At 46.9% G+C, this 16,749-nt stretch overlaps 2 protein-coding genes across 5 annotated transcripts in view; one reads left to right on the top strand and one right to left on the bottom strand.

Moving 5' to 3' along the window:
* The window catches only part of Bap60 (Brahma-associated protein 60), a 107,224-nt gene extending 99,304 nt beyond the window's left edge, over nucleotides 1-7,920 (bottom strand). For both annotated transcript variants that reach the window (XM_077657274.1, XM_077657273.1), the window contains exons 1-2: nucleotides 7,571-7,920; nucleotides 4,201-4,295 (exon numbers count right to left, since the gene is read on the bottom strand). In XM_077657274.1, the coding sequence (XP_077513400.1) occupies nucleotides 4,201-4,294 (94 nt within the window). In that variant the 5' untranslated portion in view covers nucleotide 4,295; nucleotides 7,571-7,920. The remainder of the gene's footprint in view (nucleotides 1-4,200; nucleotides 4,296-7,570) is intronic.
* Nucleotides 7,921-8,099: 179 nt separating this feature from the next.
* Nucleotides 8,100-16,749, top strand: part of LOC144124535 (FUN14 domain-containing protein 1-like) — a 42,879-nt gene continuing 34,229 nt past the window's right edge. For 2 of the 3 annotated variants that reach the window (XM_077657278.1, XM_077657279.1), the window contains exon 1: nucleotides 15,680-15,831. In XM_077657278.1, coding sequence (XP_077513404.1) covers nucleotides 15,695-15,831 — 137 coding nt within the window. In that variant the 5' untranslated portion in view covers nucleotides 15,680-15,694. Of the gene's footprint in view, nucleotides 8,217-15,679; nucleotides 15,832-16,749 lie in introns of those variants that run through there. The other variant, XM_077657280.1, reaches the window with a different exon arrangement.

Below are 16,749 nucleotides of genomic sequence, written 5' to 3' on the forward strand. Positions count from 1 at the left end.
GACAGCTGGAACAATCTTCAGGGCACCAATTCACTCATTTACTCATTTCTCTTTACGGACACTCTCACTGCCACCCAATTATTCTGCAGGGGAAAAATACACAAACAAATCATACATCAAATAAGCAGGAGAGCACTAAAACAATAAAGTACCGGCAAACCCAGTGGCACTGGTACCCCAGTGCTGCCCACCCACCAGTAATACAATGGGCACAAGCTCTCCCCGGCCTGGTGCTCGGTTTCTTTCGGCTGAATGCTTGGGAAATGGGTCTTTGACCCCACCTTGAGTATAGGCAAAAAAACCTTGTGCCATGGCGCTCTCTGGCCACAGATGCCCTTGCGCCATAAACACTCATTATCACCATAATCAAAACCAAATGCCTAAATATGACGGACAAATAGACAAGCAAGTAAACCATTACAGTCCAACCCACTTATAACTAGGCGTTGGACTTTTAGGTTTTAGTTTTTGAGAATTAGGTGGACTTTTTTGGAGCTTATTTCAAAGAACGCTAGCTTCGCTTTTTTTTTTTTTTTCAGTGGCTTTTAATGTGGCTATCCTGTGTGGCGATAAGTCGCATTGAGTTTACCTTGACCTTTTTTTCAGCATGAACAGCTTATTTTGCAGTATTTAACGTACAAATGGTAGCACTTGGAGCTGTGCTTGCAGGAGGAATGAATTGCTGTCGTCATTAGCATATACAGCAAGTTAAATGAGAGAGCCAGCAGAGAAAAACGCAAGTGACGTTGACTTATAACAACTAGGCTGACATGTCACAGTGGGCTGAGCAAGAGGGCGGGGCATCACGTGATCTGCGTGGTGATGGCAGCGGTGGAACTGCCGCTCACTTGCCACTGCGGCCAGAATGTGACACTTGTTTTTGATGCCCATGCATAGTTTTTTGTTAGCATCCTACATGCTTCTGATAAACCCACAAGCCGTTTTTAATTAAGCAGGTGATGATAGTGAACAAACGATGCTTTGCTGGCAGCCTGCAAGGAGGTAGTGTTCCCTGGTCTGCAGAGGCATGTAAGCTAGCGGAACAATACCTCAAACTGCACAACTATGCTGCTTATCCAACACTGCCACCCCTCAGATTATGCCTCTGGCTTCCCTGCTTAGGTAACTGTCAGCTTTGACTAAGTGGAAGTCGGCTATCTATGCCATGCATGCCGAGAATACTGACCTTTTTTGGTTAAAACTTAATTTGGAAAACTGAATTGAGTGTACTCTTATTGTTTATTTTTTTGTTTAAACTGAAAAGTCCAAACCCTACTTATAACGAACCTGACGATGGCGCGGAATACCTATCCAAAGTTTGCAGCAAGTGCAATTCCCATGATACAAAACCAACAAAAGCAGCTTTTATTTCTTAACAAGCAGCACTACATGTGGCTGCTTCTTGAAAGCTGGCCCTATTACAGCACTTTCCAAGCTATCCAGAGCGGTCATGTGCTGCTCCCTATGACCGCTGCTGTCAAGAGTCTCCTTCACAGATGCGATATAACTACTCGCGACTGAAGCGCTCATGGCCACTGGAAGCACGTGGGCCTCCTCGCCTTCATCAGGATCCTACAGTCGGGGAATGCTCTTGTTTTGCGTGCAACGACTTCCGCCAGTGCATGCGATGCCGGCACCACCATCCACACCAGCAGAGCCATCCAACGTGACATCAGGCCCGGCCAGCTGTGCATCAATGACATGTTGCCACAAATACGTGGGTTCTCTGACAATGACATGTTTCGTTCCAGGGCCTATGCAGTGACGAAGCTAGTGCAGCGCACATGTGAAGAGAACATATTAAGTGCGCTTTCTGCTGTCTGCACGCGGCAGGAGCACAGGTGTAGAGGCAGTTGGACCGGTGACCCATGCTATGTGACCGACTGGGCGAGCAAGCCATACCACGTGAATATTATTCAAACCTTTAGAATCGCTGCTTTTGGTAACCGTATTTACTTCATTCTAATGCACACCTGTTTCCAGAAAAAAATCTTAAAATTACATGAACATTAGAATCGAGTACAAAAACTAAACTATGCCAGCAATAACCTGTTGTCATCGGCACCACAAGATGGTAGCTTGGTACCCTCTATGCTTCGATGCAGTAAAGATTCGTTAATTTGACACCTGTTAAGAAATCTGGATAATTTGAATGAGCCAGTGCAGTCCCAGCTGGCACTGAAGCTATGAGTCTTGCAACAGTTTTAACTCAAACAGCTTCACAAAAGGGAGGCAGTGCACAGAAATGGCTGGCGTGGCAAGTGATCATCAAAATAGCCCTAATAAAACTGAATTGCATGTTAAAGAGTTGCCTGCACAACTCTGACATGCGCACAACAGAAGGAATGACGAAAAACGGACGGCCTCCAAGAACAATCTGACCGCTTAGTTTCGGTTTTGCTTTCCTAAGCTTCCACTATCCCTCGGCAACTATCAACCACACATCAGCCAGCCAACCGAACACAGCTGCATTTGGTTTGAATAACGCGCTACACACTAGCAAAACAACAACTGGAACGGAGGACACAGGACAAGCGCGCACTAACAACTAAAATCAATTCTGGTATGAGGGTACATAAATACATTTCACGAACATGCTGAAACAATCAATTCATTGCCAAAAGCTGTGTCGCACACTCCTTCGTTTCTTGATTAGATGCACCTCCTCACTTGATAACCACACCGAGGGTGCGCTTACGCACTCGTCTTCACCGGCCTCCCATATCTCAAAGGCTTCTTTCATTTCCCTTTCTTTCTTTTCCTTTGCCCGAGCTAAAATTGTTGTCTGATCAAAGTACGGTGAACATTTGTGATTTGCGCAATGGAGGGCGAGGTTTCCAGGATTCGTTATTTTTCCTAAGTTATGACTGTGCTCTTTCAACCTGGTGTTTAGACATCTGCCTGATTGACCTATGTAGCTCATGCCGCATGACAAGGGAATTTTTGTAGACTATACTGGTGGCACATTCTACGAACTTTTCTTGGTGTGCGATACCACAAGTGTTAGCTAATTTTTTCTTCGACTTATTCATTTCATGACAAAGGCTCACTAATTTCCTGGGTGCGGTAAACACCAGGGGAACATCATATCTGTCTGCTACTTTCTTTAACCGTGCGAAACATTATGTACATAAGGAATGACAATAACACCACCAACCTGCTCTGCATGCTTTTTCTGCGGTATTTTTCTGTCCAGTAGCTTTTGTAGATTCTTTTCAGCCGCAGACGTTATTAGCGCGTCAGGGTACCCACTCATCCTTAACCTATCAATTTGCCTCTTGATGCTACGCTCTACCTGATGAGAACACGATTTCTTAAGACACTGTGTGTTTTCTTAAGACTGTGTAGCGTGTTATTCAAACCAAATGTACAACCAACTAGCCCACATTGCTGCCTTGCTTACAGCTGCATGCTGTGTGGGACACTGATTGGTGCCTCTGTGCATTCTCACTTCCATTCGCGTGGTTCTTCCAGTGCACTGAAACTGCACACCCATCAGGCGCCGTCTCTGTGCAGGAAGCGTGAAAGTCTGGTGAACGTTGCGCTGTTATTCCCTGCAAGCGAAGACAATGCACCTTTTTTTTTTACTATGAAAAATGGGTGCGTATTACAATCAAGTAGATATGGTAGTCATCCACGATACAGAGCAGTTTCAATTCTGTCCCTGTATTGCGCCAACCACTCTTCTCCTTCCACTTAGGACATTTATCCCAGCTGGCATACACAGACGCACAGTGAATGATCTTGTGGCTCACCAGCACGCTCTTTGCCAGCGGTTGTATACAGTTTCAATTCCACTTTTTTTTACTGCTTTTTTTTTTAGGTGGTCATATTCTTTCAGGTGCAGTGCCATAGCGGCTGGCTGACACTCTTCAGTCTCCACACTGCGGGAAGTGCGAGTTTTTCAACTGCGGGGTGAAGTTTACTGTGCCTCCATGTTCGCTTTAACCAAGTAGTGCTGTCAGCGTGGTCACCATGGTTCATTCTACTTGAGACGCAGCCCCATTGCCCCAATACATTTTCTGATGGTAGCACTGCCCTTGTTTGTTATAAGTGGTCTGGAGTGTATCGCATCCTGACAAAACAGAATATGAATTACAGTAGAATCACATAAAAATGACGCTGGTAACTTCCGACATACACTAAGACGGCCATGTCTGCGGAGGTGTTTCAACAGAAAAACAAACTAGAATAACTTGCCAGGGGGAACAACAGCTGCTGCTGGTATTCCGCCCATGGGAGGTGGAACAGGAGGGGGTGTGGCCACATGTGCCGGGTAGCCACCACGGTTCATCCTGCAGAGAGCACATGAACCCAACTGCTGTCAGAACTGTCCACAACATGCAGTTTCACTTCCATGCAAGGCATTCGAAGGAGGCAATTATCTGCACGCGAGTAGCAATGCACAGCACGTAAGGGCACACTTGCCCAGCACATAACACATGGAGAGAGCGCCACATTATCACCTGAAGCCAATGCCTCATGAGCCAGCCTCATGAAAAGCTGTACTGCTTTCCCACGTAGGTATGCGGCTGCGCTTGGGTGGATGCTAGTGAGCAATTACTCCCTTATGACACTGTAAGGCAAGTTTGAGCAACACCACACTGCCAAGAACGCTGGCAGTGAGCTGCGTCTACAAGCTTCCGGTTGATGCTTGACAGCATGGGCAGTGCAGAGCTCGAGCCTGGTTGGCTGAGGTCACGGTGCACCCTCACAAACCAAGTGAGCATGCCATATCCAAGACTATTCACAGGCACAAAGCAGCTTGCCACGCAGTGATAAACAAAGCATGTTTATCGCCCACATGCACGCCATGTGCAACCACACAGCTCTTCCAAGACCTGCACAACACTGCCAAGTGAGAATTCATGCCTCCATGCAAGCTAGCTCTCAAATCAATAATTTTCAGCCACCATAGAAAAATGTTTGCTGCCTTAAAGAAACATTAATATTTGTATGAAAGACTTCTCATACAAAAATGCCTAATATATTAAGTGGAAAATAATGGAGAGTATGTCAATGCCAACCAAAATAAAAAACCTTCTGAATGACAGACATTCAAAAAACAAGTGGAATTTAGAATACACAAGATGTAGGTTAGAACAGAAAAGCGCAGTGAACATGGCAAAAATAAATATCAAGATATATGTACTTATCACAACAACAAAAAAAAATCACGTATAAAGTGTAAGGTGCACTAGGCATTAACTAAAGTATTAATGCAAAGGCTGCCAGCTCCTAATGGTGTCACAGAGACCTCAACAATGTTCCAGTGAGACCTCCATGGTTTGAATTCCAAGGGTCCACTGGGACTGACATTTATTGCAAGTTCTCCTTCGTAGCCACTAGAGTATCTTGAGGTTTACTTTAAAGATGAACTCCTTGATGTCACTGCAGCTGAAACAAACTGGTGCACACCTCTGTTTTTGAAGTGAGGGAAGCTGAGCAAGCATTCTGCAAATAGTTTCCTGTTACAAGTGAAGGTATTCAATTATAAATCAATTAGCAGTCATAGGTGAACACCACATGGTAATCCATGCATACTAATGCCTTGCACATCATCATTTCAATGAAGAAAAAACACACCCAAAAATTAGGTGCCTCTAATCCTTTGAGGGGGAATGTAGATTTTGGAGGTGGATATTTACATTTTTTTCATGTAATGAAATCAAATTTGGCATGCTTAATGGAAAGTGCGCTGAATGCTTAAATACAAAATTTCACCGAAATATCTTGAGTAGTTTTGTTCACATTATACATCTTTATATCCTACATTGCTACACCAAACTTGAAGAAAGCCTGGCAGAAAGCCAGAAAGCCAGCACATTGAAGCTCTTCTTAGATTACATGGCAGGAGTCTCCAGTCAATTTTTAGCGGCCTGACATTTTTCTACACAGAATGGTATGTTTATGCTTGCATAATGCACTCTTTATCATGAAGAAAATCACCGACAGAATAAAAAGTTAAGTAATTATAAATACACGAATGTCATAGCATAGAGGATTTATCAAGGAACACAGTACAACAAACCGCATGAAATCCGTGAAGCCATTGCGGTGCTACGCTTTAATAAAACGGTGCTACAGCGGTGCTACGCTTTCTACAAGCGGGGCAGTCAGGTCAAAAACACTTTTGAGAAAACTGGCATTTCCACAGAGATTTCAGCCAGTTTTTTGCTATCTATGGTCACACGGACATTTCTTGAAGTCGTTTCTGGGCTGCTTTGAGGGAGAATTTTGCAGGATGTGATTAAAAACACCTCACAGATATGAAATTTGGTGTTTTCTAAAATTCAATTTTCTTTTTAGATTTTCTGTGATTTGTAAACATTGTCTCCCTCCCCCATTAAGGCATTAAATAACAGGCACTCTATCCTCCATTTCTTCAATTTCTTTTAGACTTGTGCGTCGAAAGTGGCCAATTCAGCCACCATGGTAATATAGACTATTCCGTGGACACAGCTTTTAAAAGGTGCAAGAAGTTGAATTTGGCCACTGTTCGGTTTCAGCAAGCAATTAAAGTAAGCAAGCTAATCAATGCTTGTCTAAATTAACTGAAGTAAGAGATCACCAGGGATTTAAATGGCATGAATGAACAGCACATTCCTTGGTGGTTCATTCTAAGCCGTTGGCTATGAAACCGCAACAAGTATGTTCCTTGCTTTTTCCCTCCTTGTACTTCTGTGGCCTACACCAACGCTAACAGTGCTTGAGGTATACTGACAGCAGCGCCCATATCTGCTTATAAGTAAGGCTCGATTTTCTGAAGATCCCCCAGAGAGGCTAGCACCTCAATTTGCCTCAGCCTTAATCGAACATTGCGACTCCCATTGTGAGGCCTCCAACCTTGACTTTGAAACTGCACGAAGCGGGCGTCTGCACTCTTGCCTTCCAGACACAGCGCCACTGGGGCTCCGTCACCTGACCCCCTGGCGCGGTACACGACACCCGTGCGGACGCAGGCAAAGCAGCCCATCGACAGAGGAGGCTTTCGAAAGGATGACCAAGCACACCCTATTTTGACAGTGACGCTCACAACTATAAGAACGTTGTCCTCCAAAAAACAACGTTGCAGTAAACAACACGACTTCCTTGCGAGACTCGCACTGCGCGCAGCCGACAGACCGGTCGAGCTACAGTCACCCCTGTCGGCACACTTTCGGGTTCTAGGCGGCCAACGATTTCGACCCACTGCGTGCGAGGTTTGCACTCGAGCAAAAAAAAAAAGAGCCCATTTAAGACACACACGACTGGGTAAGCTCGCGTCTTTGATGAGTGCGATCAAGTGACGCCAAAGCCGGAACGCCGAATAGCAGACGAAACTACAAAACGCTGCCCTCCAGCAATCGGGAATGTTGCGGTCAAAGGAAATGTCCAGATTTCTCGACCTCTTCTGTGACATTCACTTTCTCTGATGAGTGCAATTCTAATGCCTACAGAGTAAAACTTCGCCTGTTTGAAACTTACGCAGACGCCGTCCAAAGCGTCATTCTCTCTTAGGCCTCGTCAGAGCACTGGCCATTTCGGACAATTCTTTGTTAAACAACTACATAGGTCATTGAAGGCTTACCTGGATGAAAAGCGCTCCCAGAAGAGTTTCTAGTTTTGTCGATCAGTCAAACAACGCTGCTGTCAAGGAACGCTCACGGAAACATCAAATCCGATGCACGACGGACACGCGCAATAAATAAAATCAACAGTGTATGTACAGTACAGTGTTGCCTTTCGACACATGGTCAGCTAGTGCCGCTAGCAGTACCGCTAGTCTGGTCTACTCATGTAACACTTGTTGCTGGGCTAGTCGGTGCATAGTTCTACGTACAAACGTTAGCGCAAAATACGAGGCATAGCAGATTTCTGCGCACTGTACACCAGAAAGGTGGACAAGACAACGCGCTACGATGGCTGACACTTGTGAAGAAGGTGATGAAACACATAGAAAAAAGTAACACAAGTACTCGTAGCATTTGTAACTCTCAAACCGAGTCAATATTTCGCCACCACATGCAATATTAGTTTGTTGATTTATGTTCTGTTTGCTGATTGTAGGGTTTATACGAAGCCTGACCAGCGATCTTCAAAGCCAAACTAAGTACAGACGAAGACCATCCGGTAGAAGAGCCAGTCAGTCAGCGAGCCGTTTGTTGTGTGCGTGCGGAGAGTGAGTGAGTGTGGGGTTGATACCGTGCGCGCTGAGTAATTTTCCTGTGAGCGAGGTAAGTTTCGATGCTGCACCCTTGACTAAGCCTGTGCAGTGCCTTCGCCCACGGTTCTGGTTGGATTAATGTCAACTGGCCCTCACTGTTCGCCAAGTTTTTGTCCTTTAGGAGCAACTGCGCGACATGCATGGGCCTATCCTTTGGCCATGCGTATTTGGCCAGTTTGCATCGCGAATCGTCGCACGGCTACTGTTGATCATCACTGACCCGCTGGAGTTGCCGAATGGGTCACTCGACCTGGGGGATTGAATGTGGGAGGGGCAATTTATTGTATAAAAAGCTGGCGACCTACAACAATGTCATAGGCGGAGTCTAGCGCCGTTGGTCTGGTGGTTTCGAGGATCATGACGTTATGAAGCGTAACTGTGTAGTCTATCATATCGAGAGATGCATTTGTGGGAGGTTTGTACCAGACCATGGCGACATGTTACCGAGGGCGTAGCCATCAGCGTGAGATGTGATGAGCCGGCATGATAGTTGTAATGGCAAAGCGGCATTTTCCTCGTTGCTTCCAGCCAGTCACTGCATACCCACAACTCTGGCGAGTATCATGTTGTGACATGCACTAGGCAACAAAAGCAGTCTATGTAGTGCTAACGTCGTCCTGTAGCTTTCGTTAATCATGCCCTCACCTTTTCATTTTTGGTCAGCCGAGCTGTGGAAGATGCGCAGATTTCAGCATTGTTGCGGCCATTCCTGTGCGTATGTGTTCTTTTGTCCCTTTTGTCCAAATGAGCGCTAGCAAATATGATTTCGATTTTCTAAAATGGCAGTACGGGACCTTTATCTATGTTTTATTCATTGAACCATCTTCTACAGGTCATTTGAGCAGTTTCCTAGGATGAGTGACCAAAGTGGAAGCACAACGTGTGCAATTATCCGATCAAGTTCCTCTCCAATGTTGAATGCAACTCCGGCATTGCACATCACCTCGTTTCGTGGCATTTCGGTGTGATCGCTCAATCGTACAGTGAGGAGCTAGTCACCAGTGGAGACAGTCGTGTAGGACAAATGGTGAGACACAGGTGTCGTGTACCGATAACCACGGAGGATGATGAAGGGGTACTCATCCTATGAAGTCCACCCTGACCACTTTATTGCACGCATCCGAGATGCATACGTCGACAAATCAGGAGTCGCACCATAATCACCCAGTGTTGCTGGTCTACATGTCGCTTCCCTCCATCAAAGCACCATTGTCCGTAGTGGTCAGGTAGTCGAACATGCTGGCCAGCCTCTGTAGGTCTGGCTCTGCTTTGGAGTCTTCCACGTTCCACCTGGCGCGTGCCTAGCAACTCATATCCTTTTTCCAAAGCACCACTCCATGTGGTGGCGCTACAGAGCCCCCGCCCAGACATGTCGAAAAAAAAATAAATGTCTAAAGGAAATTAACTGAAAAACTCAGTGAACTAGAAAACTAGGAACAAGAACCTATAGACATATGTACAGGTAAAGCCTGTGTCCAGGTCGTATGGGCAAGCAGGGTCGAATGAAAGGGGCCAGTTCGGCGATCGTGCCTGTGTAAATTACACCGGCCAGAGTGGAGCTGTGAACTGTCGGGACGCTGCTTGAGCACCAAAGATGTAAACTTCTATTGAGGTCAGTAGAGGCCTTTCCCAAAGAAACAGAACAAGATGCTTGTGCCCGCTATGTTGACGGTAGGTATTCGGTTTGATGAGACTGTTTTACATGGTGCAGTGGTCATGGGCCGAAGGCTGACGTGAACAGTGTTGGGTAGCTGTTGTAGACATACGTGGGTGTTGGCTATGTCGACGGTGGGTATTCGGTTTGATGAGACTGTTTTACATGATACAGTGGTCATGGGCCGAAGGCTGAAGTGAAAAGTGTTGGGTAGCTGTTGTAGACATACGTGGGTGTCGCCGGCCCATGTGATGTCGATGAAAAATAGTTGTAGGCAGTCTTCGTGCTGTGAAGTTTACTGCAGGAGTGCGAACAGCACGACGACAAGCCCATGGGATGGAGGGAACGACGCAGTGAGCAATGGGCGTTGCTATGGATGGAGCGGGTCGGGCAGGTGCAGTGGGAGAAATCCGTAGCGGTGCAGCCATTGAATACGTGCCTTGACGGATGGAAGCACGACGGGCTGGCGGTGGTACTGTGCAAGCAGAAGATTGCTGCATGTTCGGTTCTTGGTGTAGGGGAAGACGGAGTACCAAGTCACTGTGAGTCACCACCGGCTCTACAACACGTATCGGGAAGGGTCCGTTGCATAGACCAGGGGGGGGTGTCAGGGCGATGTGGAGGTGCATAACTCGACTGACGCGGCCTCGCTGTGCAAGGTAATCGCAGCAGGTTGGGAGTACGCTTGCAGCAATGAGTCAAAGGAGTGGCTTGAGTACAGTGCTGCAGACTCACTCGACTTGCAGGTCAGCGCGGGAATGACTGTAGGGCTTATGTAGGGTGTCGGTACTTCAAGTGATGGCACACAAGAGAGGGACAGTGTAGGCTGCACTCCCTGGGTTGTCGAATAGTCAGAAGGTAATGAACAAGTGAGAGGAATGCAGTAAAAGGCAATGACAGCCGCCTTTAGGTCATCATATAGCGTTGAGCCAAGTTCCTGCAAGATGAGCTGCTCGAAGAGGCTGTCTGGGAGGGGCATCTTAGCCAGAAAGTAGCGCATGGTCTGGCTGCTAACAGCATATGTCTATAGGTTCTTGTTCCTAGTTTTCTAGTTCATTGAATTTTTCAGTTTATTTCCTTTAGACATTTCTTTATTTCTTTTTCGACATGTTGTCTGGGCGGGGGGCTCTGTAGCGCCACCACATGGACTGGCGCTTTGGAAAAAGAAAAGGAGTTGCTAGGCACGCGCCAGGTGGAACGTGGAAGACTCTGAAGCAGAGTCACACCTACAGAGACCGCTATGGCCGGCGCAGGGCATTTGTATTGCAAGCGCCGAAAAATGAAGAGAAAAATCTTTTTGTGTCGGCATTGGTAGCTGAGGGGTTCTAAGTCAGCCTTCGCTCTGTGATGTAGACAGGCCCTGGCTTTCGGCAAGCCGTGTAGAGCGAGCTTGGAGCTCGAGTGTACTTTTGTGACAGCTTTGATAGCTGAGGGGATTGTGGTCAGGCTTTGCGCAGCGATGTAGACAGTCCCTGGCTTTCAGCAAGCCATGAGTATTACTTTTGTGACCGCTTTGGTAGCTGAGTGCATAGCGCCTATTCCTTCTCTGTGTGTATTTGTTTCTGTACAGGTCTTTTAAGTGCTGTAAAAGTCCAGTTTTTCTGTCCGTCCGTGTGTCATCGACCGTCCATCTCCTGGCTGTCTGCTACGAGTCCTACACCAAATAAAAGAGCTCCTCGAAGGAAGCGAGGTGCAAAAGAAGGATGAACCTATCTTTTTTTCCTGGTGTATTCCTCTTGTAGAAGGGCGCTGCGCCAGGCAGCTCAGGGAAGCCACACCGCATGGGTGGCAGCTGTGTGCACTCGCCTTGGTTGGAAGACACTCACGGAGGCGAGTCCATGATGTGGCGAGTTGAAGAGAGATGGCGGGACTAGATTAGCCGGGTAGCAGGAGGGTGCATCGTGGCAGAGCCCCTGCGCAGGGAACCAGCAGATAGCGAAGCCAGTCGTGAAGAGCGCGGCAGGTGAAACTGCATGACTGTGGGCTGTGTGTGTTCAGGTAGTGCGATGTCGCCACTATGTGGGTGCCAGGCACAGCCCCACTCTTATTGCAGAAGGCTTGAGACAAGATGAGCAGCGACGGCCAGCCAACAACACATCCGCTCTACTCCAGAGCCTTCCATGTTCCACACAGCACGTGCCTGGCAACTCTTTTGCAAAGCGCCAGTCCATGTGGCGGTGCTACAGGTGCTTCAGCAATTGCAGTTTGAAGGTGGTGACTTATATGTTGTATATTCCCTTGGTCCGTTTTAACCACGTAGGAGTGTGGTTGACCAGATTGGCTTTGCACTGCACCCCGGGCAATAGCTGCACCTGTATATATCCAAACCGCTGAGCATAGTGAAAGCATCTTACTTTCCTAGGCACGGCATCACCGGTCATAGTGTGACGCTTCCCTTGCCTTCTGCTTCCCGTATTTCTGCTGCTCATCTTGGTGTGGTACCAGCAGGGCTTGAGTCTTTGGAGCAACTAGAAACATTGAACTTAACTTCCGATCCATTGAGAGCTCTGCAGGAGAGAGACCTTCTGGCCGAAGTGTCATTTGGGGTGTTAGCAATGCTTCTACTTGGTCTGCCGATTTGTTGACGAGATCTTTAGCCATCTAGACTGCTCTGTCCGCCTCACCATTGCTTTGGTGAGACGGACCGACCAGCTAGGCTCCGCACTGTGCTAAGAACTGAAGAAATTCCCTTAATCCAAACTGGGAACTGTTGTCAGAGTGTATAATTTCCAGGCAAACCTGTCATGCAAGCATTTTTCCAGTGGTTATTCGCTTCATCTTTTCAAGTTAGAAGAATTTCAGTGACAAAGAACTTCTTTCTATTCACTTCGAACAAGTCTGTGCTGATCTCCTGCCATGGACCATCAGGAAGTTATGTTTAAAGAAGTGGTTCCACATTCGGTTGACAAAATCACTGGTGTTTTGGACACAGACTCACAAATTCGTGTATTTGTGCGCTAATTCCTGGCCACCACACCAGGAGCATGTCTCTTACCTTGGCTCCTGCCTAGCTGCGGACAATGCCCAGATGGCTGCAGTGGAGCTGTTCTAAAACTTCTCAATGCAAACTGGGCGGAATAACCAGGCGGTCATTTTGCATCGACAATCCCTGATCCGCTGAGAGGTTACCACAACACTGCTGAGTTTCTTCACATCAGGAGGAAGTGTGTCTCCAGTTGGCCACTCATTTTCGCAGTATTCCATCATTCTTACTATGCGCAGACAACTTGCTCTTCAGTCTCGCTAAGGTAGTTCTGGACGCTGGAAAAAGATCTACATTTAGGATCTCGTACTCTTGTACTAGTGTTTCGCTTGTTTCAGCAGTGCTGCACAGATAGGCAGATACATGCAACTGCAGCGCCATGAGGACAAGCTCATCCGTGATCACATCGTTGTAGGCCTTCAGCACAGAACATTGAGCGAGAAACTGTAGCAGGATGCTAAACTCGCCTTGCAGAGTGCCACTATGGCAGCCCGTTCATCGGAGACAGTCAGGCGACGACAAACACGGCTGAATAACGAGCTGTGTGAGGAAGTCATTGAGGACGTGGAAAGGGATAGCCGCATCCCAAAAGCAGGAACAAGGGCACCCGACATCACATCGGTCCACAGACCCACCACGTTCAATCAATCGACCTGAGGTGGAACCGTTGCTGGTGTGGTGCCTTGCAGAAGCACACAAGGCAGCAGTGCACCATCAGAGAGAAGAAACGCAACACCTGCAAGGCTGGACTCTTCAAGAGCATCTGTTTCTCCAAAGTAACTCTGGCAAACCAGAGATAATTTGAAGCGCTCCCACTGTGTGATCCACTTCCAGTCATTTAGGTCTTGGAAGTCTGCTTTCTCTGGTATTTTCATGGTAAAAGGGTTGAAGGGGTTTAGAGTGTCTGTTTCTGCGAAGTAACCGTGAAAACCAGAGGTAATTATGAATCGCTGCCTCTTTGTGATCCACTTCCAGTCATTCATGTCTTGGAAGTCCACTTTCTCCGGTACTTCCATGGCAAAATGATTGAAGGGGGGGTTGAGAGTGTCTGTTTCTGCAAAGTAACCATGGAAAACCAGAGGTAATTATGAAGCGCTGCCTCTTTGTGATCCACTTCCAGTCATTCAGGCCTTGGAAGTCCACTTTCTCCGGTATTTCTGTGGCAAAAGGGGTATAGAGCGTCTGTTTCTCCAAAGTAACCGTGAAAACCAGAGGTAATTATGAAGCGCTCCCTCTGTGTAATCCACTTCCAGTCATTCAGATATTGAAAGACTACATTCTCCGGTACTTCCATGGCAATACGGTTGAAGGGGTTGAGAGTGTCTGTTTCCGCAAAGTAACCATGGAAAACCAGAGGTAATATGGAAGCGCTCCCTCTGTGTGGTCCACTTCCAGTCATTCAGGTCTTCGAAGACCACGTTCTCCGGTATTTCTGTGGCAGAATGGTTGAAGGGGTTGAGAGCATCTGTTTCTCCAAAGTAACCGTGGAAACCCAGAGGTAATCATGAAGCACTGCCTCTGTGTGATCCACTTCCAGTCATTCAGGTCTTGGAAGTCCACTTTCTCCGGTATTTCTGTGGCAGAAGGGGCTGAGAGAGTGTTTCTGCAAAGTAACCAGCAGTAATTTGGAAGCGCTCCCTCTGTGTGATCCACTTCCAGTCATTCATGTCTTGGAAGACCACTTTCTCCGGTATTTCCATGGCAAAACGGTTGAAGGGGTTGAGAGTGTCTGTTTCTGCAAAGTAACCGTGGAAAACCAGAGGTAATTTGGAAGCGCTCCCTTTGTATGATCCACTTCCAATCATTCAGGTCTTGGAAGACCACTTTCCCTGGTATTTCTGTGGCAGAAGCGTTAAGAGTGTCTGTTTCTCCAAAGTAACCGTGGAAAACCAGAGGTAATTATGAAGCACTGCCTCTGTGTGATCCACTTCCAGTCATTCAGGTCTTGGAAGACCACTTTCTCTTGTATTTCTGTGGCAGAAGGGTTTAAGGGGTTGAGAGCGTCTGTTTCTCCAAAGTAACCGTTGAAACCCGAGGTAATTATGAAGCACTACCTCTGTGTGATCCACTTCCAGTCATTCAGGTCTTGGAAGTCCACTTTCTCCGGTATTTCTGTGGCAGAAGCGGTTGAGAGAGTGTTTCTGCAAAGTAACCAGCGGTAATTATGAAGCGCACCATCTGTGTAATCCACTTCCAGTCATTCAGATCTTGGAAGACAACTTTCTCCGGTACTTCCATGGCAAAACGGTTGAAGGGGTTGAGAGTGTCTTTTTCTGCAAACCATGGAAAACCAGAGGTAATTTGGAAGCGCTCCTGTGTGGTTCACTTCCAGTCATTCAGGTCTTGGAAGACCACTTTCAGAAGTGCAAGATGCCGGGCTAGTTGGTAATCCATGATGAAAAAACAGCGCAAGGAACGAGACGAAAACACGAAGGAAGAAGACACAGACACGGGCGCCCGTGTCTGTGTCTTCTTCCTTCGTGTTTTCGTCTCGTTCCTTGCGCTGTTTTTTCATCAAAGACCACTTTCTCCGGTATTTCTGCGGCAGAAGGGGTTGAGAGAGAGTTTGCAAAGTAACCAGTTTTAATTATGAAGCGCTCCCTCTGTGTAATCCACTTCCAGTCATTCAGATCTTGGAAGACCATTTTTTCCGGTACTTGCATGGCAAAACGGTTGAAGGGGTTGAGTGTCTTTTTCTGCAAAGTAACCATGGAAAACCAGAGGTAATTTATAAGCGCTCCCTCTGTGTGATCTACTTCCAGTGATTCAGGTCTTGGAAGACCACTTTCTCCGGTATTTCTGTGGCAGAAGCGGTTGAGAGAGTGTTTCTGCAAAGTAACCAGTGGTAATTATGAAGCGCACCCTCTGTGTAATCCACTTCCAGCCATTTCAGATCTTGGAAGACAACTTTCTCCAGTACTTCCATGGCAAAACGGATGAAGGGGTTGAGAGTGTCTTTTTCTGCAAAGTAACCATGGAAAACCAGAGGTAATTTGGAAGCGCTCCCTCTATGTGATCTACTTCCAGTCATTCAGGTCTTGGAAGACCACTTTCTCCGGCATTTCTGTGGCAGAAGGGTTGAAGGGATTGAGAGCGTCTGTTTCTGCAAAGTAACCATGGAAAGCCAGAGGTAATTATGAAGCGCTGCCTCTGTGTGATCCACTTCCACTCATTAAAATCTTAGAAGTCCACTTTCTATGGTATTTCTGTGGCGAAACGGTTGAAGGGGTTGAGAGTCTCTTTTTCTGCAAAGTAACTCTGGCAAACCAGAGATGATTTGAAGCGCTCCCTATGTATGATCTACTTCCAGTCATTCAGGTCTTGGAATACCACTTTATCCGCTATTTCTGTGGCAGAAGGGTTGAAGGGGTTGAGAGTGTCTGTTTCTGCAAAGTAACCATCGAAAACCACATGTAATTTGGAAGCGCTGCCTCTGTGTGATCCACTTCCAGTCATTTAGGTCTTGGAAGTCCACTTTCCCCGGTATTTCTGTGGCAGAAGGGTTGAAGGGGTTGAGAGTGTCTGTTTCTGCATAGTAACCATCGAAAACCAGATGTAATTTGGAAGTGTTCCCTCTGTGTGATCCACTTCCAGTCATTTAGGACATGGAAGTCCACTTTCTCTGGTATTTCCATGGCAAAACGGTTTAAGGGGTTGAAAAGCCGAAAACGATCCACCAGTGTGTTCACTATATGACTCATTTCTTGAGGTTATTCGGAGCTGCCGCAGTGGCTCAGGGGTTATGGCCATAGGTGGGCAAATGCCCACATTTTTACTTTTCCTTCCTAACCCTCAAGTTTGAATCCATGATCCTTCCTCACGCTCGTCCTCATTTTTAAAAGTTATCCGGCCCTCCCTCACCCTCTCTTTGAAAAATTTGCTGGCCCTCCATTGTCCTCTCATCGT

The sequence above is a fragment of the Amblyomma americanum genome, chromosome 3 (assembly GCF_052857255.1).
Source record: "Amblyomma americanum isolate KBUSLIRL-KWMA chromosome 3, ASM5285725v1, whole genome shotgun sequence".
Lineage (NCBI taxonomy): Eukaryota > Metazoa > Arthropoda > Arachnida > Ixodida > Ixodidae > Amblyomma > Amblyomma americanum.